We start from the raw sequence: 27,391 nt of genomic DNA on the forward strand, positions 1-27,391 counted from the left end.
TGTGTTTCTGGTTTTTCGAGACAGATTTCCTCTGTGTATCTTTGGCTGTTTGGGAATTCAACTCTGCAGACCAGGCTGGTTTTGAACTCAGATTCGCCTGCCTCTGCCACTCCTGAGTGCTGGAATTAAAGGTGTATGCCATGTCTTTTTTTAAAAATAGATTTGCCTTGAACTCACGGTGAAGCTATGGCTGTTGTGCCTTCATGCCCAGCTTATGCACTGCTGGGGATCAAATCCAGGTCTTTGTGTATGGTAGGCAGACACTCTGCCAATGGGCTACATCTATACCCAATCAGAGTTGAGGGATTTAATGTAGTCAAGTCCATTAACATCTGATTTAAGGGCTGGGTGTGTGGTTCAGTGACAGATCTCTTGCCTACCATGTATGACACATAATTTCAAGCCCAGCACACTTTAAAATGGTTTCTGATTTAGTTAATTTTTATTATTTAAAGATTCAGAACACATTTCAGTAAATTAAATAAAAATAAAAAACCAGAAGACAGTAAGCATCTGTCAGCACACACATGGTTTCCAGCATCAGACTGGTGGGATTTATTGATGCTCCAGTTGTGACAGTAGGCTGTAACTCCACTTGCGCATTCCACAGTTCTAGAACCTGCAATAGCAAGAGTTGCAGCAGCCATGAAAGAGTATCCTCTTTTATGGTTCTTTTCTTCTTTATTAATCTACATACTCTAGTAAGCTGGAAACCTGTTCTACCTATTGTTCTGACAAAGGAAAATCGAAACATTTCATAGCAACTGGATGTAGAAGAAACAATAAGTAAGATAATCATAAATTAGGACAAGGAATAGTTGCTATTGATTAACACTGGCAACAGGAAAGGAAAGTGAAATTTAGAAGTGAACCAGGATAAGTATATTATCTAGAATCTATCCACAAGCATGAGGCCAAGAATTCTGCTACTTTAGTTTCAAACTAGGAAATGAAAGGCAGTACATATGGGGAAGAGATAATTATCCTCCTGAAGCCTAGTATAAGACCTAAAAGCTTTCTTGTGCATTGATATAAGACAGTCACTGAGATGGCTTCGAGGGTAAAGGCACTTGCTGCCAAGCCCAGTGACCTAGCTGGGTCTCCAGGACAGATGTGGGAAGAACTGACACAGTTGTCCTCTGACCAGAACAGGTACATACACAACATTAATAAGGAATTGAAGGGCCTGGAGAGATGGCTCAGCAGATAAGCAACCTTTGTGCTTGTCAGGGCCCAGCTAGTTCCCCGGTGTCCATTCAGAGAGCTCACAGACTCTGGCTCTAGGGATGGTACACTCTTTTGGCCTCCAAGGGCACCTGTACTACAAGCACCCATATGCAAGTGATATACCCCCTCCACACACACACTATTTACATTTTTAAAAAATATTTATTTATTATGTATACAATATTCTGTCTGTGTGTATGTCTGCAGGCCAGAAGAGGGCACCAGACCTCATTACAGATGGTTGTGAGCCACCATGTGGTTGCTGGGAATTGAACTCAGGACCTTTGGAAGAGCAGGCAATGCTCTTAACCACTGAGCCATCTCTCCAGCCCTACATTTTTAAAAAATGTTTTGGAGACAAAAATATAAAGTGCAAGAGAACAAGCTGCAGAGTAGTATGCATACATAGATCAAACCTGGAAAAGGGATGTCTATCTGGAAATGCTCCATCCTTCTCTCCCGGCTAATCCCATCTGCCTCTGTTGGTAGAATGTCTGCAGCAGAGAACAGATTTCCATGTCATGACAAAACAGACAAGTTAGCAGTGTTTCCAACCATTAAAGTTGAGTGGAACAAAATTAACTGCCATTGCTTCCCCATGGTGTCTCCTCATTGTATGATGACTAACTTCCAAATTTTTGTTTTTGAGACAGGGTCTCACCACTCCTGTTTTCCTAGGGCTTGTCTATGTAGACCAGGCTGCCCTTGAACTCCCAGAGTTCTGCCTGCCTGTTTCCCAAGTGCAGATATTAAAGGTGTGTGCCACCATGCCCAGCCAAAACTAAGATTTGATACATCCTACATGATAAGGGTTTTATTGCTACTTAAGAAACTCTAGAATATTCCAGTGCTTTGTGATGATAATGTCAAATGTAGTAGAAACATCTAACTAGGTGGCCTGCTTACAGTTCAGAGGCTTAGTCCACTATCAACATGGTGGAGAGCATGGTGGCATACACACGAAAGTGCTGGCTACATTTTGGCTTGCAGGGAACAGGAAGTCAACTGACTGCCACATTGAAGGAAGATTGAGCAAAAGACATCTCAAAGCCCACCCACACAGTGACAATAGTTTCTTTAACAAGCCTCACCTCCTAATAGTGCTACTCCCGTTGAGAGTCATTTCCTTTCAGACAACCACATTCCACTCCTTGGCCCCCAAAGGCTTATAGCCATATCATAATACAAAAAAAAAAAAAAAAATGCATTCAGTCCAACTTCAAAAGTTCCCATAGCCTCTAACAGTCTCAAATTTGTTTCAAAGTCCAAAGTTTCTTCTGAGATTCATGCAATCTCTTAATTGTAATACACTTATAAATATCATAATAAAAAAGATCACATACTTCCAAAATGCAGAAAAGGGAGCATAGTGAGAAAATACTGGACCAAACCAGCTGTGTAAACTCTAAACTCTGCAGCTCCATGTCTGATGTCCAACTCCTTTCAGCTTTGTTGACTGCAGCACACTTTTTTTCTTGGGTTTAATTCATTCCGTTAGTAACTCTCCTTGGCAGGTATCTCAAGACTCCGGCATCTCTAACAACTTGGGTTTTCCAAGGCAATCCAGGCTTCAATTTCATAGCGTCACTCAATGGCCTCTCTATTAGGCTTCCATTCAGGGACACCCAACACATGCCAGGCCTCCACGGCTTTACTTGATAACTCCTTTCTTCTATCCTTAACACTCTGCTACTTACTGAGGCTGGAACATGGCCCACTTGTTCTATTACAACTTCACCAGCTTTTTGTCGTTCACTGCCTAAGCTTGGCTGTCCTGAAACTTGCTCTGTAGACCAGGCTGGCCTCAGATCTGCCAGCCTCTGCCTTCACAGTGCTAGGACTAACGGTGTGCCCCACCACACCCAGCTCTTAACCTTTTTAGTTTCTTTCCAGAAGTTGGAAACTTAGTTGGGTGGGATCTTGCCTGAGGTCACCACTCCTTTTATTCCATTTCTTAATCCACTTATCTCCTTGAACATAGGATTTAGCTCCATTCCACTCCCTGGTGCTCTTTTTCTCTTCAAAATTTACCCTGCTCAGCTTGCTCCTTTTCATTATAATTCTTCATTAGAATTATCACTAACATCCACACAACAGAGTATATACTAGGACATTTTGAGATCTCTTCCAATGGAGTTAATCCACAACTCTTCACTTTAGCCTCAGGCAGACTCTTCAGACAAGGGCACCTGGCAGCACTTTCTTCACTTAAATATCACAAGAATGATCTCTAAGCAACATTCTGTAATGGATTAATTAAAAATGCTGTGGGAATCCCTGGTGGCTGCAGTGGCAGAAACACTGCAGGTCCCTGAGCTGCAGCAGTGGACCATGTGGCAGCAGACAGCAACAGTGGGTCTCGAGAGCAGCCAGGCCCAGGCAGAGACAGTTCCCTGAGTGGCTGCAGCAGGCCACAAGAAGAGACAGACAGATGGGCATGCCATGCAGAGTGAGACTGGATATTTATTTAGTGGGTTATAGAGGGGGAAGGGAGAAGGGGAGAAGAACAGAGAGGCAGAGAGAAAGAGAGAGAAGGGGCAAGGGGAGAAGTGGGAAGAGGCAGAAGCTGCCTCTTCAAGAGGGAGACAGAAAAAAAGAGAGACTCGGGCTGCAAGCAGGAAGGAAGATCTGCCTGCCTCAGAGGAAGAGGTGGGGGAGTGGGGAGTGGGTGTGGCTTATCTCTTAAAGGCACAGAACAGATCATTACACAGACTAAAATTTTTTTCATCTGAAACCTCTTGAGTGAGCCCCAGACAGTTCAAATAACTATTACTACCTTGTCTTCCATGCTTGTACTAGTATAGCCCATTAAGCAGTGTTTAAAGCATTCCACTGCTTTCATAACCCAAATTACCAGTCTAAATTCCTCCAAACAAACACATGGTCAGGCCTATCACAGCAATATCCAAGTCCCTGGTACTAACTTGTTTTAGTTAGAGGTTTTATTGCTGTGAAGAGATACCATAACCACTGCAACTCTTATAAGGAAAGCATTTAATTGGGATGGATTGCTTAGAGTTCAGACCATTATCATCATGGTGGGAAGCATGGCAGCATGCATGCAGATGTGCTGACTACATTTTGGCTTGCAGGGAATAGGAAGTCAAGTGTCACACTGAGGGGAGCTTGAACAAAAAACAAAAAAAAAAAACCTCAAAGCCCACCCCACAGTGACATACTTCTCCAACAAGGCCACACCTAATAGTTCCACTCCCTTTGGGGGTCATTTTCTTTCAGACTACCACACTTCCTATCCATACATTTTTATATTTACATATATATGTCTGTGTATTTGCTTGTATGTATGCAAAAAGAATCATCAGATCTAAAATACTCCTCTTGAGTTACCTGTCAGTAAGGTAGAACATTAAAACTGAGACCATCCTGAGAAACACCTGTTTATCACTCACCATTGGTCATATTATACCGTCACCCTCAGCCTTTAGCGTGAAGGTTTAACTTCAAGAGTTCTATGCACATATGAGTTTGGCTAGCCAGACATCACCTGTAAGGCCGGAAGATGGAAACCAGGAAGATTCTCTGGTGTGGCTCTGCTCTCCCTCTGACCTAAAGGACAGGACAGAATTGTGACAGACAATTTACTTGTGCAGTTTCTCAGTCATGTTACTTGTGGGCCACAATATCTAGTGAGCGCTTAAAGAATAATACTTGGAAAGGGAGACTATTAAGTAGCTTGGCACAGTGGTGTATGCCTGTAATCCCAATATCTGTAAGGTCGAGGAAGAAGAATGATGATTTTGAGACCAACCTGTCCATAGAAAGTTTAAGGCCAGCCTGGACGATATGGAAGATGTGTGTGTGTGTTTAAAGTACATACCTGCAATCCTGTGATCCAGCCCTTTGGAGACTAGCCTCACTTACAATGGGAATTCCAGGCCAGCCAGGGTTAATGAAAGAAACCCTATCTGAAAACAATCAGCTAAGCACTTTGAGAAATGGGCCATCACATCGATTTTCTTTCTCATGCCAACAAGACTATATACGGTGGCATGCGGACAGAACAATCTGAGGCTGAAGTTTAACTACAGTGGAAGGAGGCTGTATGAAAATGTGGGTGAGCGTCTGAAAAGACAGCAGGGCTGGTAACAGCAGTTCTTTAAAAACAGACACTGCATTTAAACCTTTGTAACTGAACTGCCAGCATATTCAATTAAAAATCCAGTGGATGTCAGAGGACAAACTTTGAGGGGTTAGTTTTCTTGCGTTCCATCATACTATTTACATACCTGTGGGTTCTAGAGATCAAACTCAAGTCACCAGACTTGACAGAAAGCCTTTTCCAGATGAGCCCTCTTACCACACCTCAACATGGGATGTAGAAAAAAGCCAAAACTAGTGGTATATGCCTGTTATTAAAAAACTTGGGAGGTAGATGCATGGCAATCACCAAGTTTGCAGTAAACCTGAACCCCACTGATGGTTTAAGGCTACCTGACCTGCACAACAAGATCTTGTCCTAGGAAACCTAATTTGTGATTAGGACACATAGTAAGACCCCGATCCTGAATTTCATCCACAGTTTGAGGGGGGTCATGGAGGAAGGAGCCAGCCTAATCCTACAGGCCAATCTGCACATAATAAGATTCAACTGGTGACAGGTTTGTACTATTCAGACAAAATTCAGACCTTCCTCTCACTTGTAAAGGAAACTTGAAAACATTAACTCACCAGAATTGTTGGGAGTGAGGACTCTTGTGTGGCCTGAGTCCCCACTGAGGAATGGTCTAAAAGAAACTCCCTGTCCAGAGGAGGCAGGTGAAGGTCTAAGAAATGGAAATAATAGCATCAATAAAGCTAGAATTATACCATCTCAACTGTAATCTCAGGCATGGGAATCCACAGAGGCAGAAGGACTGAAGCAAGTTCAAGTCCAGGCTGGTCTACATAGTGAGTTCCTGGAGAGCCAGGGTTATAGACCAAGACACTGTCTCAAAAACTAATCAACCACCACCAACAACAACAAAGGTAACCTCAATAGAGGAAAGATCAAGGTAGACGTGTATGTGAAGAGTGAGTCTTTAAGCCGGGTGGTGGTAGTGCACATCTTTAATCCCAACACTTGGGAGGCAGAGGCAGGCAGATCTCTGTGAGTTTGAGGCCACCTTGGTCTACAAAAGCTAGTTCCAGGACAGGGTCCAAAAGCTACAGAGAAACTCTGTCTCGAAAAACCAAAAAAAAAAAAAATATCTTTAGATTAGAGAGAAGATACCCTGCCTACAATGGAGAAAACATAACTTGACTGCCTATTATACATAGTATTCTCCATCTTCTCATAAACTGTATAAACTGTGGATTATGAATGCCACTAGGAAAGGCCATCAGACAAGGAACTCTAGGCATGCTGGCAGAATCACTGTGAACACAGTTCCAGAAAAGGAAGCAAGACACTAAGCATGGTTGTGCTCGCCTGTGAGCCCAGAACTTGGGAGGCAGAGGCAGGAAGATTAGGAATTCAAGTTACATAGTGAGTTTGAGGTCAACCTGAGCTACATGAGACCCTGCCTCAAAAACTAATGCACACAAAAAGGAAGTTGTAATGTTACTTACCTGTAAGAGAGGCTATGAGTTGAACCTGGGGAAGGGGTTTCTGGAAAGCATAAATATGACAATGAGATAATTCAGAAGGGATTCAGGGGCCAGTGCGAAAGAAATGGGGTCAAAATTTTTTATATATATATTTTAAGGTTAGGGCGAATGGTAAATTAAAAGGCTCATGAGTCACTTAGCAGCACCTCACAAAGGTACTTTTTCCCCTTTCTTGGATATGGAGAACAGGACCCATCGCTGCCTTGAAGTGCCTTAATGTGTCTGTACTTTCTTTGGCTTTCCCTTTAAGATGGTACTGAAAGTATAGCTAAAGACAAGAGTCATGAAATTGTCTAGGAGAGACATCAGTGAAAAGAAAGTGACACAGAGCTTCAAATATGATCCTCAGAATCCAAGGCAAGGAGAAAGTTTGCAAAATCAGTTAGAATATCATTTCAGAACTCCTTAAATTATAAAGATCTAGTGGCAATCTTGAAAATATATGCTAATAAAAATAGAAAACTGTGAGTGTGAGTAAAAGCAGCTAACATTATAACCTTTCAACTATATTCATGTGCTGTGGGAGCTCCTTCTGCTCCTTCAGCCAATAGCCTTTAAGATACCAGTCCACTTGGGCATGGTCTCTTATACTATAAATACAGCTGTAAAACATGCACTTGCTCTCTTGCTTCCAACACTCACTTCCGGCTGCTAGACTCTGTTCCTGTTCCCTGTTTGTGCAGAGGACTGTTATCAAGAACAGTGATCTGTAAGTCTCCCCTAAATAAATAACCCTTTATTATTCATAATTCTGAACTAATGTGGGATTATTTTGTGACTTCTGCCATCATCTGGCACCTGAACGTGGGGACCAGTCCACACTTTTTGGGATCAGTCCGCCAGCCTCATGGCATGTTGGGCACTGAATCTCCTGCCCATGACTTCAGCCGGCCCGTAGATGCAGCAGGCTGCTCAGTGCTTCCTGGCTTGTGACACACATGCCAGCCCGCACACTGCTGCCTGATCCCCACAGTGCACACAGTCTGCAACTTCCACTGATGGAAAACTTTGGGTTTCCTCTTTATCCTGGGCCCCAACTCTTGGAATCGTTTGATCGCCTTAGTAACTGTTGTAATTTGTTAAACAAAGCATATTTTTCAGTACCTAAATAAGCAACACCTGCTGTTCAATGCTGCTAGCATCTCTCGGCCACGTGGCTGCAACTGCGACACCTGCTGGCCGATAACGATTATTACACCTACTCCAATTCATTGTAATTGCCTTACGACAGGTAAGATCTGAAAAATTACAAAAAATGACTGATAACATCCAGGAGTTCAATAACCATTTTGCTTATATTATGGAAGGTATTGTGCAAGACTTATGCTATTTTCCTTCCTATTATTAGATTCTAGAAATTAGCTTTATTTTCAATATTATCTAATTAAAAATGGTTCAATACTATGGAAAGAGGAAATTAACTGAAAAAATTTATGCTGTTGAATCTAACTGTCAGACAGGAATTTATTGAAATTGATGAGCAAGAACAGATGGTTCAATGACAGAATTTAGCCTCATCAGAATGTGCCAGACCCCTGGCATATCTGGTAATTTCCTCAGAAAGACTATCTGACACAAAGTACCCTAAGGTAGTCAAAGAATATGCATGGGAACCAATACGTATGAGTGATGTAAAAGAAATAAAAACAAGCAATAGTTTCTTATGGGCTACATTCACCTTTGTCAGGGAAATGGTGAAAATGTGGGCTTCAAGCACTAAGCTACCCCACACGATTGGCTTCAATTAATCTCAGCAGTCCTAGAAAATGGACCTCAGCTGCTTTGGAAGTGTTATTGGAGAAAAGAGGCAAAAATTTTAGAACAACAGGGGAAAGTAAAAGGATTTGAGACTTCCCAAGATCAAATTCTTGGTGAGGGTCATTACTCTGATCCTCAGGGACAAGCTCGCCATGACGAATGTACCTCCTCCATATGTAGTACAGCAGCTTTAAATGCATGGGACAGGATTCAGGAACCAGGAAAGAGGATTAGGTCTATATTAGGGTTAAACAAGGACAGAGAGAACCATTTACTGACTTCTTACAAAGATTGACTAAAGCTGTACAATTAGGAGTGACAGAACCTGAAGCTAGATGTGCACTAATTGAATCCTTGACTTCTGAAAATGTCAACTTAGAATGTAAGAATATCCTTAGACCTTTAAAGGCTGTATCAGCACCCATAGATGAATGGATCTTGCATACAATGAATGTTGAAACATTTGACTATAGTACTGAAGCATGGGTAGGAGAAGTGATTTCCAATGGTAGAAGGAGACACCAAAATGCCAAATGTTTTAATTGTGGAAGAATAGGACATCTAAGAAGGGACTGTAGACAAGGAATTCCTAGGACCAATGTCTCCTCTAGGAATGGCAAATGGTATATGTAGGAGGTGTGGGAAAGGCTGACATGGGACTAATGAATGTAGGTCAACAAGAGACAGACAAGGCAACCCGGACACCACTGGGAAACTCCATGGGGGGCCTCTCACAGGCCCTGATGTCAAACAAGGCCCAGTCATTCCCAGTCACTATGGAGAACATGTCTCACCAGGAAAATTAAACAATCCAGTGCCTACTATAAAAAACCATACTGTTCTGGATGATGGAATAGACCTGGAGGATGAGTCAAAAACTCCAGTAGGAAATAGAAAACGTATATTTTGTCAGACTTCTATAAATGATCAAAGACCAAAGCTAAGAGTGTGTAAAAATGACATTGTAATTGAGGATGTGACTATCATTACTCCAGAATCTTGGCATCCAGATTGACCTCTTCAAGAGGCAGATATTTAATTCCAAGAAATTGGAACCCTATTTAAGTAATTTAAAGCACGAGGTGGGTTGAATGCGTAGGGCTAGAAAGACAGAAAGGAAGGCTGAGGCCATATGTAACTAATATTGTAGTGAATTATGGGGCCATGACCTATTGCAATAATGGAATACCCAGGTTAACATTCCTGCTGTCCCCAAAACTCATGTTTCTGGAAAGAATATTATAAGATATTATAAATGAAGATCACCACCCATTTAGGCTGTACAAGAACTCAAAGCAACTACCAAACCTTCAGAGGTACTAACAGCCTTGCCTTTAAAATGGTTAACTGAGAAACCCATATGAATTAAACAATGGCCTTTAACAGAAGACAAACTGCAAACTTTAGAATAGCTGGTACAGGAGCAATTAGATGCTCGCCATATTGAAGAATCAACCAGCCCTTGGAATTCTCCTGTATTTGTTGTTAAAAATAAATCTGGAAAATGAAGAATGGTGACAGATCTAAGAGCTGTCAACAAGGCTATCCAACCTATGGGCCCTCTACAGTCTAGAATTCCTCTTCCTTCTCTATTACTAAAAGGATGGCCTCTTATAGTTATTGATTTAAAGGATTGCTTCTTCACTATACCTTTACAAGAAAAGGATCCAGAAAAATTTGCTTTCACAGTGCCTACTTATAATAATTATCAGCCTACTTGGAGATACCAGAGGACCATACTCCCACAGGAAATGCTCAATAGTCCTACCCTGTACCAATACTTTGTAAATCAGCCACTGGAAATAATATGCAAGCAATTTCCTAAGTCTATAATTTACTGTTGTATGGATGGCATTTTGTTATCTGACTCAAATGCAGATATTTTAGAGAGAATATTTGAAGACGTAAAAAAGTTTTGCCTAAATGGGGATTACAAATTGCTCCTGAAAAATATAAAGAGGAGATTCTGTCAATTACCTAGGTTACAAAATAGATTTACAAAAAATTAGAACACAAAAGGCACAAATTAGGAGAGACCTATTACAGACTCTTAATGACTTTCAAAGATTGTTAGGAGATATTTCCAGTCAATGACTGGCTGTTAGGATAACACCTGACCTAAGAGTTCATTTAAACAAAACATTAGATGGTGACAAAGACTTAAATGGTCCCAAAGAATTAACAGCTGAAGCGGAAAAAGAATTGATGATCGTTGAAGAGAAATTACAGGAGGCACATGTAGGCACAGTGAATCCAATCTTAATTATATTCTAGTCATGTTGCCTTCCAGAATTTCCCCTACAAGAATTTCAATGCAAAGGGAAGATATTATCTTAGAATGAATCTTTTTACCACATAAACCAAGTTAAAAGTTAAAAGCTTATGTGGAAAATTCTCTGAATTAATTATAAAAGGAAAATTGAGACTTTGTCAACTAGCAGGTATAGACCCAGCAGAGATTATAGTTCCTTTTTACTGTTGATGAAATTAAAAAAAAATGGGAAGACAATGAACCTTGGCAAAGAGCTTGTGCTAATTTTTTGGGAAAAATTAATATCAATTATCCCAAAAGTAAAAGAATTAACCTTATAAGGTTGTCCCATATACATAACACACATCTGATCCCTTATGGGTCTGCCAGGTCTTCTAGCACAAGGTAATGCAGAAATTGATCAATTACTGATTGGAAGTGTGCTGAAGGCCTCAGAATTTCATAAGAAACATCATGTCAATAGCAAAAGGTTTAAAGAAAGAGTTTTCTATTACATGATAACAAGCTAAGGATATTATAAAGAGATGTCCTACTTGCTCTTTCTATAACCAAACATCATTACCATCAGGGAGTAACCCAAAGGGTACTCAAAGGAATAAAATCTGGCAGATATATATATTCCACTTTACAGAATTTGTAAAATTAAAATATGTACACCACACCTTTGACACCTATTCAGGTTTTCAGTGGGCAACTGTCTTGAGCTCAGAAAAGGCTGATTCAGCAATCACTCATTTACTAGAAGTTACAGCTATCATATGTATACCTGCACAAATAAAGACAATGGTCCAGCATATGTGTCTAAGAAAATGAAACAGTTTTTTGCTTATTATAATATAAAGCATATTACAGGTATGCCAAACAATCCTACAGGGTCAGGCAGTTATAGAAAGATCAAATTGAACTATAAAGGATATGCTAAACAAACAGAAAGGATTGAAAAATGCCCACAGAAATAGATTGCATAATGCTTTATTAACCTTGAATTTTCTTAATGCTAATGAGAAAAAGACAATAGCAGTAGAGAGACATTGGATAATAGAAAAAACTTCTGAATTAAGTCAGTCCGTATATTTCAAGGATGTGCAGACCTCACAATGGAAACCAGGAGACGTGCTACGTTGGGGAAGGGGTTTCACTCTTGTTTCCACAGGAGAAGAAAAGCTATGGATACCATCAAAATTGATAAAAATTTAGTTTGAAAAAGAGAAACCTCTTGAGAAGTAGAAATGACAGCTCATCCACAGAGGTAACAAATCATACAGGTGATAAGAAAACCTCATAAGGGTTGGGGCAGGGTACTGTCCTTGTCTTTGCAAGAAAATATTTATCTTCAAAGAGTGGAGAGACCTTGGATATCTAGATGCCTAAAGATAAAAAGATCGCTATTCAGAAAGAATCAGCAAGCAAAGAGAAATCTGCCTTATGATGCTGTATTATCTGCATGGTAAAAATTGATTATTTGGACATGTATATACATCTCTACTTAAAAATAAGAGCTGGCTTTGGAGTTGGACAATGGCTATTCTTCTCTAAATCTAAGCATGTTGTTAAAAATTTCAGAATTTCTGTCTCATGTCAGGAGCCATCTGGTATGGAATAGAAAGAAGATAGATTTTAAGAAAATATTTTCTCTCCTTCTGCTCCTCATTATAACCTTGGGAGCTCAGTCCGGTGCTCCAGTGTGGGTCTCTGTCTCTATCTCCATTCATCGCTAGATGAAGGTTCTATGGCGATATGCAAGATATTCATCAGTATGATTATAGGATAGGTTCATTTCAGGTCCCTATCCTCAGGTGCCCCAATGAACTAACTGGGGACATTGCCCTGGGCTTCTGGTAGCCATTCCAGGTTCAAGTCTCTTGCCAACCCTTAGGTGGCTCCCTTAACTAAGGTATGAGTTTCCCTGCTCCCCCATCCAACCTTCCTTTACCCCCAATCACCCCGATTCCCCCAGTTCCCCTCATCCTCTCCTTCACACTTTTCTCTCCCCATCTCCGCTCATCCCCATCCCACCCCACCCCCCAAGATTCCCATTTTTTGCCCATCAATCTTGTCTATTTCCCATAGCTGGGAGGATATCTATATGTTTTTCCTTGGGTTTACCCTCTTGTTTAGCTTCTTTAGGATCACAAATTATAGACTCAGTGGCCCCTATCCATGGCTAGAAACCAATTATGAGTGAGTACATCCCATGATCTTCTTTTTGGGTCTGGGTTACCTCACTCAGGATCGTATTTTCTATTTCCATCCATTTGCATGCAAAATTCGAGAAGTCATTGTTTTTTACCGCAGAGTAGTACTCTAATGTATATATATTCCACACTTTCTTCATCCATTCTTCTATTGAAGGGCATCTAGGTTGCTTCCAGGTTCTGGCTATTACAAATAATGCTGCTATGAACATAGTTGGACAAATGCTTTTGTCATATGCTAGGGCATCTCTTGGGTATATTCCCAAGAGTGCTATTGCTGGGTCCAGGGGTAGGTTGATCCCAATTTTTCTGAGAAACCGCCACACTGATTTCCAAAGTGGTTGCACAAGTTTGCAGTCCCACCAGCAATGGATGAGGGTACCCCTTTCTCCACAACCTCTCCAGCAAAGGCTATCCTTGGTGTTTTTGATTTTAGCCATTCTGACAGGTGTAAGATGATATCTCAAAGTTGTTTTGATTTGCATTTCTCTGATCGCTAAGGAGGTTGAGCATGACCTTAAGTATCTTTTGGCCATTTTAACTTCTTCTGATGAGAATTCTCTGTTCAGTTCAGTGCCCCATTTTTTAATTGGGTTAATTATCCTTTTAAAGTCTAGTTTCTTGAGTTCTTTATATATTTTGGAGATCAGACCTTTGTCTGTAGCGGGGTTGGTGAAGATCTTCTCCCAGTCAGTAGGGGCCGATCTATTGGGAGCTCACCAAGGCCAGCTGGACTGCTACTGAAAAAAACATGGGATAAAACCGGACTCTCTTAATGTGGTGGACAATGAGAGCTGACGAGAGGCCAAGGAGAATGGCACAGGAACTTTCATCTGGCGATGGATCGAGAGAGAGACAGAGACCCAATTTGGATCAACCGTCTGAGCTCTTAAGGTCCAAATGAGGAGCAGAAGGAGGGAGAACATGAGCAAGGAAATCAGGACCACGAGGGGTGCACCCACCCACTGTGACAGTGGAACTGATCTATTGGGAGCTCTCCAAGGCCAGCTGGACTGGGACTGAATAAGCATGGGTTGAAACTGGACTCTCTGAACAAGGCGGACAATGAAGGCTGATGAGAAGCCAAGGACAATGGCACTAGGTTTCGATCCTAATACATGAACTGGCTTTGTGGGAGCGTAGCCTGTTTGGATGCTCACCTTCCTGGACCTAGATAGAAGTGGGAGGACCTTGGTCTTCATGTAGAGCAGGGAATTTGGACTGCTCTTCAGTATCGAGAGGGAGGGGGAGTGGACTAGGGGGAGGAGAAGTGGAGTGGGGATAGGGGGAGGGGAGCGGGGGGAGGGGGCAATATGTGGGAGGAGGGGGAGGGAAATGGGAAACGGGGAGCAGTTGGAAATTTTAAGTAAAAAAAAAAAAAAAAAAAGAAAATATTTTACTTTTCTCCATGCCCATTTTGTTTATATCATATCTTTCACTGAATATATGTCTATATGAATAATGCTTAAGTTGTCCACAATGAACAGTAGATTTTCCTGCAATAATCTCACCTAGCCAGTACCTTATTTTTTAAAGGTCTTTTTAAAATTATGTATATATTTGCATGTGAGTACAGGTGCCCAAGGCATGGGATCCCCCAGAGCTGGAACTATAGACAACTACAGTTGTAAGTTGCAGACCTGATATGGGTGCTGAGAGTAGAACCCTGGACCTCTGCAAGAGCAATATGAGCTTTTAACTACTGAGATACCTCTCCAGCTCTAGTACCTTATTTTCTGAGAAAGTCTCTCCTACAGAACCTGAGCTCATTAGTTCTGTTTGTCTGGATAACCAGTACTCCCTGTCTCCACCTCCCCAGTACTGAGGCTACAGACACATACCTCTGTGCCTGGATTATACACAGGTGCTTGGGATCAAAGTCAAGTACACATGCTTGCTCAGCAGGTACCTGACCAAATAAATGAGCCATCTCCTCAGGCCCTCAAAGCTGCACTGTTAGACAACTGTCATTATTTGAACTGTTTGGTTCCCTGGAAGACCTCACACACAGGACTGTAGTTTGATGCAACTTAGAACTAAAGATCATGAGGTTTTTAAGCTCAGAGCTCACAACACATCAGCCTCTTCCCCAGGAATGTTTGCTGAAAACAACAAGGCACTTGGTTTGGCTGCTTGAGAAGATAATTTTTAGTTGGGGCAAAGAATAGACTTAAAGACATAAACGAAAATGGAGGAATGAGATGTCTGTGGGGACTCTGAGGCATTCCAACACATGCCCAGCATCTAGGCCCAGGGCTGTGTACAAGAGCAGGGAGCAGCTGGAAAGGCCTAAACTCTTACCTTGAACTAACCTCAAGGGTATACAAAAGGAAGGCCTCAAGAAACAACTGTCAGTTAGATGACTGAATGTTAAAAGTTGGCAAATTATGTGACATACAAAGAAAACATTATGGCCTGTATAAATAAAAAGTAAATATCCAAGCAGTGGTGGCGCACACCTTTAATCCCACCACTGGGGAGGCAGAGGCAGGTGGATCTCTGGGTTTGAGGTCAGCTTGGTCTACAGAGTGCATTCCCAAACAGCCAGGGCTACACAGAGAAACTCTTGAAAAACAAAAACAAAACTATAATAAAAATATTTGCTTAGCTACACAGACCTTAGGGTCTGAATGCCTGGGTTTTATCCAGAGAACTTATGGGAGAAGGAGAGAACTGACTCCCAAAGTTGTCCTCTGGTTGCCACATGTGTGTTCTAGCCCTAGAGCTCCTGCCCTTGTCCCTGCCTCATACAATAATAATATTAACATGCTAAAAGAAAGGATGAGAATAGTGCTTCATGAAATCAAGAAAGAAAACTGTATAAAAAAGAACAAGTATGAGCTGGGCAGGGGTAGATAGCTCAGTTGGTAAAGCTGTGTAAACATGAGGACCTACATTTGGAATCCCAGCACCCATGCAAAACCTGGGCAAGGCATTGCAGTATGAACCTGAAACCCCAGCAATGGATGGGACCAGAGAGAGTTGGGTCCCTGGGGCTCTGAGGCCAGCCAGTCTAGCAGAAGTTGAGAGACCTTGCCTAACAGATGACAATGAATGGTCACCACAAAGCTCAGGGAACATGAGGAAAATGGGATAATAAAATGCAAGAGATGGAGGATGGGAGGGCTGCTGTGAAGCGCTGTCTTCTGGACATGCCATGGGCCACTGCATTCGTGAGTTCCCAACAGTTATGGTTTACCCGGCAGTAAAGAATTCCACTATGGAGAGGGGAGGACTATGAAACTTCACCTCAGCTGAGGAGTTACTGGCTATTGAAAGGGTGCTATTTTTCTTGGGTGGTGTGGCTGGTAGATTGCCAATGTTCATGTAGGCAGGACTCAGTGGATTTTTTTTTAAAGGAAAAGAAAAAGAACATGAAGGTAGGAAGGAGGAATGGGCTGACCTGGGGATAGGTATGGTAAATACTATTTTTTTCAAAAGCTGGGCATGGTAGTAGATACTTTGATCAGAGTCCTGAGGAGGGAGAGGCAGGTGAATCTTCAGACTTTGAGACCAGTTTGTTCTACTGGGTGAGTTCCAGGATATGCAGTGAAACCCTGCCTCAAAAAAGAAAAGGAAAAAGGAAGAATGAAATTAAGCAGTTAAGGTGGATGGATCAGTGAGATAGATCAGTGAACAATACACTTGATGCCAACCCTGATCATCTAAATTAGATCCCCAGAACCCACATGGGGGAAGGAGAAAACCTGTCTCAAAAGTAGTCCTCTGGGGGGCTGGAGAGATGGCTCAGCGGTTAAGAACATGGACTGTTCTTCCGGAGGTCCTGAGTTCAATTCCCAGCAACCACATGGTGGCTCACAACCATCTGTAATGAGATCTGGTGCCCTCTTCTGGGGTGCAGGTATGCACACAGGCAGAACACTGTATACATAATAAATAAATAAATAAATAAATAAATAAATCTGTTTTTTTTTTTAAAAAAAAAAAAGTAGTCCTCTGATCTACAAATGTGTGTGTGACACATTTGTACCCACAAACATATGCACATACTAAATGAAGTAGTAAATATATTCTAAACACTTTTCTTGGAAGGGAGTGTTGAAACACAGTCTCTCTATGTAGCCCTGGCTGTCCTGGAACTCTTTCTAGACCACAGAGATCTGCCTGTCTCTGTCTCTCAAGGGCTGGGGTTAAAGGTGTTCGCTAACACACCCAGCTAATAAAGCATGTTTTAAATGAGGTGGACAGTGATTGAGGAAGACACCAAAAGTCAACTTCTGGCCTAAATAAATAACAAACCCCTGATGTTCTTCATTTTAAAACTATCCCTAGAACTGAGGTCCTTTATATGGAGGACCCAAACATTTGAGAAGTGCTGCTTTGCACTTGGATGGAAAAGGAACTAGCAAAGGGAAGTCAGGGAAGTCAAGGAGAAATTTGAAATTTAGAATAAGAGCCGGGAATTGGTGGCGCACGCCTTTAATCCCAGCACTCAGGAGGCAGAGGCAGGCGGATTTCTGTGAGTTCAAGGCCAGCCTGGTCTACAAGAGCTAGTTCCAGGACATGCTCTGAAAGCTTCAGAGAAACCCTGTCTTGAAAAGCCAAAAAAAGAAAGAAAAGAAATGTAGAGTAAGAACAAAAAATGAAAACTGTTTCGAGAAAGGGAAAACGATCAACACTGGAAAACTGATGAAGGTCTTGTGGAAGAAGACTAAAAATTTTTCAGTGAATTTTGTAGTTTGAAGTGAAGTTGAAGAACGGAGGATAAGCGAAACACTTATTTGATACTGGAAAAATTTTCAGAAGCAGGCTAGGCATGGTGGCAAATGCCCAGAATCTTAGTACTTGGGAGAATAAGGCAGAATAATTTTGAATTCAGGGCCAGCCTGGTGCATACAGTGAGACCCTGCCTCAAGAAACAAAACTGGCCAGTTGTGGTGGTGCACACCTTCAATCCTAGCACTCAGGAGGCAGAGGCAGGTGCATCTCTGTGAGTTTGAGGATAGTCTGGTCTACATAGTACATTCCAGGACGACCAGAGCTATGTAGAGAAATTCTGTATCAAAAAGCCAAAAACAAAGACAAAACAAAAACAAAGCTCGCAGAGTGTTCAACACCATTTAACTTACAAAAAAAGAAAGAAAGAAAGAAAGAAAGAAAGAAAGAAAGAAAGAAAGAGGGAGGAAGGAAGGAAAAAGAAAAGAAAGAAAGAAAGAAAGAAATAGAAAAAAGAGTACTCTCTGAGAGTTCCCTATATTTTGCTTTTTGTCATAACAGTCAATGATTAATTGAACTTTTTTTTGAGACACGGTCTCAAGTAGCCCAGAATGCAGTCAAAGAGGACCTTGAACTCCAGCCTCAGTTTCCAACAGGAGAGAACCAACAGTGCTGTAATTATAGGTATGTGCCACCATATCCACTTTATGACACGCCGGGCCTCAAGTCAGGGCTTCATGTATCCTAGGCAAGCACTCAACCAACTGTGCTACATACCCTCTCCCTGTCAAAGGATCTTAAAAATAGCAAGAAGAAGCCACTCATCACAAATAATACTCAGCAAGATTAGCGCTGATTTTGTCATCAGGCATACCAGTGACCAGAGAGCTCTCAAAAAGTTCCCAAAGATTATTAACCAGAAATTTATATGCAACAATTCTACCTTTCAAAACTGGAGAAGGAATTATGATATTCCTACATAAACAAAAATTTAGCCGGGCGGTGGTGGCGCACGCCTTTAATCCCAGCACTCGGGAGGCAGAGACAGGCGGATCTCTGTGAGTTCGAGACCAGCCTGGTCTACAAGAGCTAGTTCCAGGACAGACTCCAAAACCACAGAGAAACCCTGTCTCAAAAAACCAAAAAAAAAAAAAAAATTTAGGAAGTGAATTTATCACTCTCAAACTTGCCTTTTAAGATATACTAAATGGAGTCTTTCAGGTTGAAATAAAAGGACACTAATTAGTAATTCAAATGCAGAAAGAGAATTATATAAGTACAACAAAAGACAGTTTAAGTACAATTTTCTTGGTAACCTCCCCATCAGATTTAAAAGACAACTGTATAAGGCAATAATTTAAAATTTGTGTTGCTCAGTATATTCTACAGAATTATGATGTTTTAGTATAATGTCGATGCTAAATGTGATATTAATTTAAACCTTGATTTTGAAAATCTGTTAGTTGTAATCGCCAAACAGTTCTGAATATAATAAAAGCAATAACAAGGGAGCTAAAGTGCTACACTGTAATTTATTAGTGCTATACTACAATAGATTTAACACAAAGGAAGGCAGTAACAAAGGAATTAATGACGAAAAAGGATCTGTCATATATAAAAGAAATGGCAAAATGGCAGTTCTTTCTTACCAGCAATTACATTGAATATAAATGTATTAAAGCTTGCAATTAAAAGGCAGAAAATCAGAGCCAACGCTACTCAAGCCTGGTGCCATCACCACCTGAAGTGGAAGGAGAGAACCAACTCCACAAAGCTCTTTTCTGATAGCCACACATGCATCATGGTTGGTGTGTGTGCATGTGTATATGCACTAAGTTAAAGGAAATTTACAGAAAATCAAACAGGCTGGGGATACAGCTCAGTGGCAGAACATTTGCCTAGTATATATTTGATCTCCGGCACTGATTAAAATGAAGGAAAAAACAAATTAAGGAAAGAGGAAAGGAAAGGAAAGGAAAGGAAAGGAAAGGAAAGGAAAGGAAAGGAAAGGAAAGGAAAGGAAAGGAAAGGAAAGGAAAGGAAAGGATGTGTATGTATCTCAGTGGGAGTATGCTTGAGGCCCCAGATTCAGTCTCAGCACCACATACACACGATACAGCCCATGAAGAAAGTAAACAAGAAAGGCGGGGTGGCTGTACTAGTAACAGACAAAACATACTTTAAGAAAAATTATTACTAGAAACAAAGCCCATATTTTTACCCTTAATGCACAGGAAAAAGCCAATCACTTTTCAAGGTTTGGAAGTGATGTTTTCTGGGCTAGGGAGATGGCTAAGATAACGGGCTGGCTGCTCAAGTCCAATGACCTGAGTCTGAGTTCTGTAACCACACAGAAGTAGGAGAGACCCGGCTCCATGCAGCTTTCCCTCTGATCTCCGGATGTGCGCCATGCAGCAAATGTAGGCATAAGTTGTCATTGACATTTGGTTAACTTTTTTTTTTTAAGACTTAATTTCTATTGCCATCTTGTGACAGTTTGAAAACTCAACTCAGTTCAGTTATTCTGATTAGAGGTTTCTTTTCCTTCTTTTTAAAGTTGTGTGTGTGTGTGTGTGCTCGACGCGTACTGCTACACAAGTAAAGGCCAGAAGACAATTTTCTAGTTGGTTCCCTCCTTCTACCTTTATATATATTTGGGGGATCAAACTTGGGTTAGAAGGCTTTCTCATTCGTTGAGCCAAGTAAGTCCCCACCCAGTTTTTGATCAGGTTTTCAATGACTATTCCTCAACTTTTTATTTTCTCACTTCCTGTTTCAGAACAGAAATATTATTAGTTGAAACATGTTTCTATACCTGGAATCATTTTCCAGAAAAAAGAAAACAGCATTACATTGTGCACAGAACACTACAAATTTCTAGTCTCTGACCAGAATATGCCAGCTTCAGATACCATCCCCTACCCTCTCACCAGTGTAAGAGTCTCTGGAAATGCTCCTTTCCCGCAGTCCTCTGTGTCCCTGACAGAAAAATAATGATCATGAATTACTACACCCTGGTTCTCTACATTCCCAGCTCCCCACTGTTTCTCCGTAACATCCATCACACATATACTGTTCTCCCAGGTTGTGCGTACTGCTCTTAAGAAGGACCTATGCTCTATTACTTCCAAACTGAACATGACAGATACGGTGCATTTTTCATGAATGCTTACTCTATAGTCACCCCTGTTGGTTCTGTGTCATTTTCTAATATTTAGTCTAAAAATGGACTCTGCTTGGTATGAAAAGATTTGGGCCAAAACCAATAAATTTAAGATTCTTGATTTACAGTTTTGCTTTCATTAAGCACTAGAAACCTCAATTTAGAAAAATACTGTGACTATTACTTACCTGTTCCACATTACCAAAGCCAGCCACTGTATAAGGGATGGACTCCATAGAAGAAGAGCGACTATATAAAATGAGACAAAACAAGAACGCAAACAAAACAAACACACACACACAAAAAAACTGGTGTCAAATGTGACATGGCAGTAATTCTCTTTAGTACCAACGTGAGTCACCTCATTCATTTTTCAATTTTCTCAACAGTTTCAATGTTGAATAATAGGTTTTCTACTCACCTGACCACTTGGCTGCTATGCTGGGAAATGGGTCGTGGAGCAACTGCAAGAGCACAGAGCATAGGAAAAATTGCCATCAGTGGTGCATTCTGCCTTGTCTGGTTATATAATGTTTTTCACTCTATATGTAACATTAGCAAAGTCATATTATGGTCTCTGGGAAAAAAACAACAACTTCATGAGGAAAAGATTCATCTCACACAGTAGCTGGAAAGAACTGGTTTTTCACCTGATTGTGATGGGGAAGTAATGCCCACTGGTCGAGGTGTGGTTAATCTACAAGGAAACGAAAAGAAAAGACAGTTCAGATCTCATCAAGCAGAAGCAAAGCCACAGTAGAGGATCAGTCAGCTACTGACTACTCAAACAGCAGCTTTGAGGCTGGAGAGGCGGCTCAGTGGTCAAGAGTAAGTACTGCTCTTGCTGAGGGCTTCAGTTCATTTCTGGCTGCTCACAACCACCTTTAAGTCTAGCTCTAGGGGATCTAATAATCTCTTCTGGCCTCTGTGGGCACACGCGCGTGCGCGCACACACACAGGCACACAATTAAAAATAAAATCTCTTTTAAAAGGCAGGGGAAGAAGGAAAAGGAAAGAAAGAACAAAACAGATGCTTCTTCTCTAAGCACAGAGTACTTATTCCCTGGTAGTAGAGGCATCACATCTCAACACACAGAATTGGAGCCTCCATTTTGATGTCTCTTTACTCTCCAATTCCCTAGAGGAATCTTCCTCTACTTCTCTCTCATTTATAATATAACTCTGGGGTCTTTTCTTCCTTCCAGTAGCATCTTACCAAATACTCTCAACCTTATATCTATCGATTCATTCATCTACTCAGCCATCCAGCCATCCAGTCAACAAACATTTCTGTCTATTGTCCTTTGCCTTGAGATTAAAAGAATTAGCTATGAGAGATTCATAGGCTACTAAGAGAGAAGACAGAATCAGGCCTGGATAGAACCTAATGGTAGAGTACTTGTTTAGCAAAACTGGAGATTAACACTCCAGCATCACAAAGAAAAAGAACCCCAGCACAACAATGTTTATATATTATAATGGATTTATAAAATACAGAAATTTGAAAGAAGACTACGTAGTAACTACTGAGACTGCAAGAGTGTTATATCTTTATATTATTAGAATATTTAGTAGCACAGACATCATTAATTAGAAAGACTTGGTGTCATGTACTTAGTACTTAAATAGATAAGCAGTAAGTACTGAATGAATATTTACTGAATGAACAAATACCAACTCTGATGCAGTCATTACAGAAGTGATACATGTTAGATTTTCGAAGGATTAGTAGGAATTCTTATGACAATAGTCAAAGGTGAGCATTACAATCAAGATTTCAAAACCAGTCTGGGTAACTCAGTGAGACTTATTTAAAAATGATTAGTAAAAAGTGGACCAGAAGGACTGGGTGAGAGGGCATGGTGGCATAAACCTTTCAGCTCAGCACTCAGGAAGCAGAGGCAGTCGGATCTCTGTAAGTTCCAGGGCAGCCAGAGTTACACAGTGAGATACTCTTTTTTCATTACCCACCCCTCACAAAAAGAGTAGAGGAAGGAGGAAGCTCTTGAGCAAGCACACTAGCTCAGTGATAAAGTATTCAAAAACCCTAGCCCTCTAGAACCACAAAAATAAAATTAAAAAAAAAAGATTTCACTTCTATCAGAGAGTCAGAAAAGTAAAAGATAAATTCATCAACCATTTTATCTATCTTGGAGCCCACACAACTAGAAGCCAAGAAAAAACAGCCAAAAGCTTCCCTACATAAGAAAATGGTTAAGGATTAAGAAAAGTGAAATGCTAGGTACCCTAAATCGATCAGTACACACTGTACACATTTATCACACATCATTGTACATACACATACAATTGTACAACTGAAAATGTTTTGAAGAACAAATCAGAAAATTTCAAGGTAGAGGGCTACTGTGGTTAAAAACCGACCTGCTTCCGTAGTAACTGCTTGGAGATCCCTGTAGGTAAAAACACGGAAGTGAGGGAAGCTGCAGTTAAAGGCTCTAATAAATGGCTATCAGTATTATTGTTAGATAGTGTACCTGCAAGCTCCCCTAGCTAAGGCTGCCAACAGGAGGACAAAAGTGTTTCCTTATAAAATTACTAGCTCTGAGAGAATAAAAATTTAGCTTTTCAAAAGAGCATACTGAGGAGCTAGTCACATGGCACATACCTGTAATCTCAGCACTAAGAAAATGGAGCAGAAGGCTCAGGAGCTCCAGGCTAGCTTTGAGTATATAAAGAGTTCAAAGTCAAGTCCAGTGAGACGGCTCAGTGGGTAAAAATGCTTGCTGTCTAAGCCTGACCTGCATTTGATCCCTCATTCCCACAGTGGAAAGAGAGAACTGACACCCTAAAGTTATCCTCTGACTGCCAACTGTACTTACACACATTACATATCACATACACATCACACATATTACACACATTTTGATATATACACACACTAACAATAATAATAATTTTTTAAGAGTTCAAAGCCTGGACTATTTTAGAATCAATCTCAAATAAAACAAAAATGTTAAACAACAAGGAAAGGGTCCTGAGGCATCCTGGACTTCTTCAAGAGAAATGTTAAGTAGAAATATGCTTTTTGGTGAGAGATTCCCATCAGTTATAGCATGATTCACTGAGATTTCAGAGTGGGTCAAAAATATTATTGATGCTCTCAACTCTCCACGGTCTTTTGTACCCTTATTCATTTACTCCAGTGTATTTATTGTGCAAACACTATGCGCTTGCTGGGAAACACTGTTTCATATAGCCACTTAGAAAGATGGACAAGGTAGGAGGTAAAATAATAGTAAAGAGGACCTAGTTCAGCTGGGCACAGTGTCATAGGTGGTAGTCTTCACACAGGAGATTGGGGCAGAAGTGTTCTGGGCTCAAAGCCAGGTTGAACTACAATGGTAAATTCAAGGCTAGCCTAAACTACACAGTGGTAATCTGGGAATCTAGCTCAGTAACAGAGCATGTATCTAGCATGTGCAAGGCCCTGAGTTTGATTGATGCCTAGAAACACCAAACCAAAACAAGTAAATAAACAAAATCTGCTTTATTCACCTTTAGGATGGCTAGAAATTTCTTCAGTTCTCCATTCTCCTTTCTCAAGACTGATAGCTCTCTAGGAAAAAGATGGAAACAACCAGGTCCAGGTCACTAGGACAGAAATTATTACTATTATCAACATTTTAGTTAATGCTTACTGAGAGGTGTTTGTAGACATACAAGGAACTTCCATCAGAGACTGGTGCTTCAGGGAGAAGGTGGCAGGGTTTTGATAAGCAGTCACTTGGTATGACTTCAAAGGGTTTTTATATGGAATTCTATTTGTTCTTTATACATACTCTTGGACTACTGATGTCTAAAGTTTCCAATAACTTCGGCTTTGAGATGGCTTAGTGGGGAAAGACCTTGCTATCACATCTAATGCCTTGAGTTCAATTCCCTGAGCACACACAGTGGAAGGAGAAAAACGACTCTTGTAAGTTGTCTCTGACCTGGCATGCATGTAAAGGTCAGAGGGTAACACACATGCAAAAATAAACATTAAAGAAAAAATTTAAGTTTTTAACAAGATTGTCTTCAGTTTCATATTTCTGAAATACAACCCCTCCAAAGAAACATTTTAAGCATGTTATCAGTGTGAGTCAGCTATATCTGACTTCACTGAGGAAGAACAGCTAAAAGGTAAAAAGGGTCCTTGGAGTGAAGACAGAAAAAATTAAGAGAGACCAAGGGGAACAACCAAAAACTTGTACCTGACTTTGTGTTTGCTTTGTTTTTTAATTAATTTATTTTTATTTTATGTTCATTGGTGTTGGGTCCCCTGGAATTGGAATTCAGACAGTTGTGAACTGCCATGTGGATGCTGGGAACTGAATCCAGGTCCTCTGGAAGAGCAGTCAGTGCTCTTAACCAGTGAGACATCTCTCCAGCTCCTGACCCCACCCCTTTTTGGTCTTTTGAGATGAGAGTTTCTTTGTTTTCCTTGGAACTTGTAGACCAGGCTGACCTTGAACTGACAGAGATCCAGGTGCCTCTGCCTCTCAACTGCTGGAATTAAAGGCATGCACCATTATTAGGCTGTACCTGACTTTCTTAAAACAAACATGAACACACAGGGCAATTTTCAGTCCTTACATCTGGAAATTACTACAGCTTTATTAAAAGAAAGAAAAAGTGCTAGGTCTGACTCGGTACTTACTTGTTCTGGCTAGTCACTGTTTGCTGAGCCTCCTTCACAGCTGCTTCTAATTTTGTAATTCTATCCTTATAAAAAGTGATAAGAAGATCTGTTTGTCTCTTCTGGAAACGCCATACCTACTAGGAAAAAGAGGCTTTTAGCATATACTTTTTATTAACTCTTTCCTATTGCTTTTGACAGCAAAGAGAAATCCACTAAATCATAGTTTAGAACTGCTCTTTTTATCTTAGACCCTCTAGCACACTTGTGACTCCCCAAAACTAAAGAGTTCAACACTAGGGAGAACCAAAGTTTCCCATTTTAGGACATTGGCTTTCTTCTATCTTAGTGGGAATGTTCTAGCATTGTAAATATTTTATATGCATAAATATATATATTCATTTATCTTGAGCAAAAACAAAATACTAGTGGGCAAAAACATTTTGCATAACGCAAAATTTTCAAAGTGGAGGATAATTAAATATGGCACACAAAATAAAAAACAAACACTTTTCAAGTTCCTAATTGGCTCAGACTTACCTATTTATTTGATTAATTTAGTTTCCACATTTTTAGCTATTACAATGTATTTTCCATAATTCACGGATGTTTGTGCTGTTTCAATGAAAGATGAAGATGTGACCAGGTGTGATGATACACACCCAACCCAGCACTCAAGGGGGTGAGGTGGAGGCAGGAGGATAAGGAGTTTAAGGCAAGCCTTGCCTGGCTACATCATGAATCTGAAGCTGGTCTGGGCTGTGACATCTTGTTTCAGGAGGGAGGACAAAAAAGGAGAGCATTTGTTTCTGAATTTTAATTTTTTCCTCGTTTGTTTCAGAATATAGACACCTTATTTTATCTTTTGTGTTATTTTTACCATTTGCTACACCAATGTACCTATCACAGGATTGTTGAATCAGATAAAGAGTTAATATTTACAAAGTGTTTTAGCTGTGTCAGGCTCTATTTTGAATACACAGCAGAATTTATGTCTCATCTGCTTTCCACTGTTCAGACCATTAACCCTCATCTAAATTGTTGTTTATGAAAGTAAAACATCTATTTTAGAAAACTGATCAGAACAAAAGCAGAAAAAAGTCACTTAGATTTTAGAAGTTATCTGAGATGATGGGAGAAGGTGTTCGGAAGTAATAGTTACTATAAATAGATGTAATAAGACACAATATCCCCAACATTCTAGTTCTAGCTGTGGGATCAACATGGGATGAAACAAGTTATTATAATGCATCTAAACTCTTAATTGAATTTGGTAGCTCATACCTACAATTCTAGCCCTTGTGAGGCTAGGGTAGGAGTTTTAAGGTTGAGGCTAGTCTCTGTTTCATTAGTAGGCTGCAAAGCAATGTCCTGTGATAAAGAAGACAGGCAGGCCAGACTGGTGAGATAGCTTCAGTGGGTGCTGTCAACCCTTGAAGACCTGAATTCAATCCTGGGGACCCACATCATAGAAGGAAAAACAGACTCCTGAAGGTCGTCATCTGACTTCCAAACATGTGACATGGCATGTGCATACATTTGTGGACACACACATATATACACACCTCTTAGTTACTTTATATTGCTGTGGAAAAGACACCATGACCAAGGCAACTCTTCTATAAGAAAGCATTAATTGGGGGCTTGTTTACAGTTTTAGAGGGTTGGTCATAATCATAGAGGCAGGGAGCATGGTGGCAGACAGGCAGGCATAATGCTGGAGAAGTAGCAGTGTGTTACATCCTGATTCACAGGCAGCAGGCACAAGGACACAGAGAGAGAGATACTGCACTGGACCTGGTATGTGCTTTTGGAACCTCAAAGCCCACCTCAGTGACACACTTCCTCCAACA

At 40.7% G+C, this 27,391-nt stretch overlaps 1 protein-coding gene across 2 annotated transcripts in view; it reads right to left on the bottom strand.

Moving 5' to 3' along the window:
- Positions 1 to 519: 519 nt before the first annotated feature.
- The window catches only part of Rnf212b (ring finger protein 212B), a 51,048-nt gene continuing 24,176 nt past the window's right edge, over positions 520 to 27,391 (bottom strand). The window contains exons 5-16 of one of the 2 annotated variants that reach the window (XM_057786586.1): positions 25,560 to 25,675; positions 24,416 to 24,476; positions 23,282 to 23,310; positions 21,550 to 21,596; positions 21,321 to 21,363; positions 21,088 to 21,148; positions 20,667 to 20,715; positions 6,796 to 6,835; positions 5,917 to 6,011; positions 4,733 to 4,794; positions 1,644 to 1,721; positions 520 to 619 (exon numbers count right to left, since the gene is read on the bottom strand). In XM_057786586.1, coding sequence (XP_057642569.1) covers positions 1,659 to 1,721; positions 4,733 to 4,794; positions 5,917 to 6,011; positions 6,796 to 6,835; positions 20,667 to 20,715; positions 21,088 to 21,148; positions 21,321 to 21,363; positions 21,550 to 21,596; positions 23,282 to 23,310; positions 24,416 to 24,476; positions 25,560 to 25,675 — 666 coding nt within the window. In that variant the 3' untranslated portion in view covers positions 520 to 619; positions 1,644 to 1,658. Of the gene's footprint in view, positions 620 to 1,632; positions 1,722 to 4,732; positions 4,795 to 5,916; positions 6,012 to 6,795; positions 6,836 to 20,666; positions 20,716 to 21,087; positions 21,149 to 21,320; positions 21,364 to 21,549; positions 21,597 to 23,281; positions 23,311 to 24,415; positions 24,477 to 25,559; positions 25,676 to 27,391 lie in introns of both variants that reach the window. The other variant, XM_057786585.1, reaches the window with a different exon arrangement.

The sequence above is a fragment of the Chionomys nivalis genome, chromosome 12 (genome assembly GCF_950005125.1).
Source record: "Chionomys nivalis chromosome 12, mChiNiv1.1, whole genome shotgun sequence".
NCBI lineage: Eukaryota > Metazoa > Chordata > Mammalia > Rodentia > Cricetidae > Chionomys > Chionomys nivalis.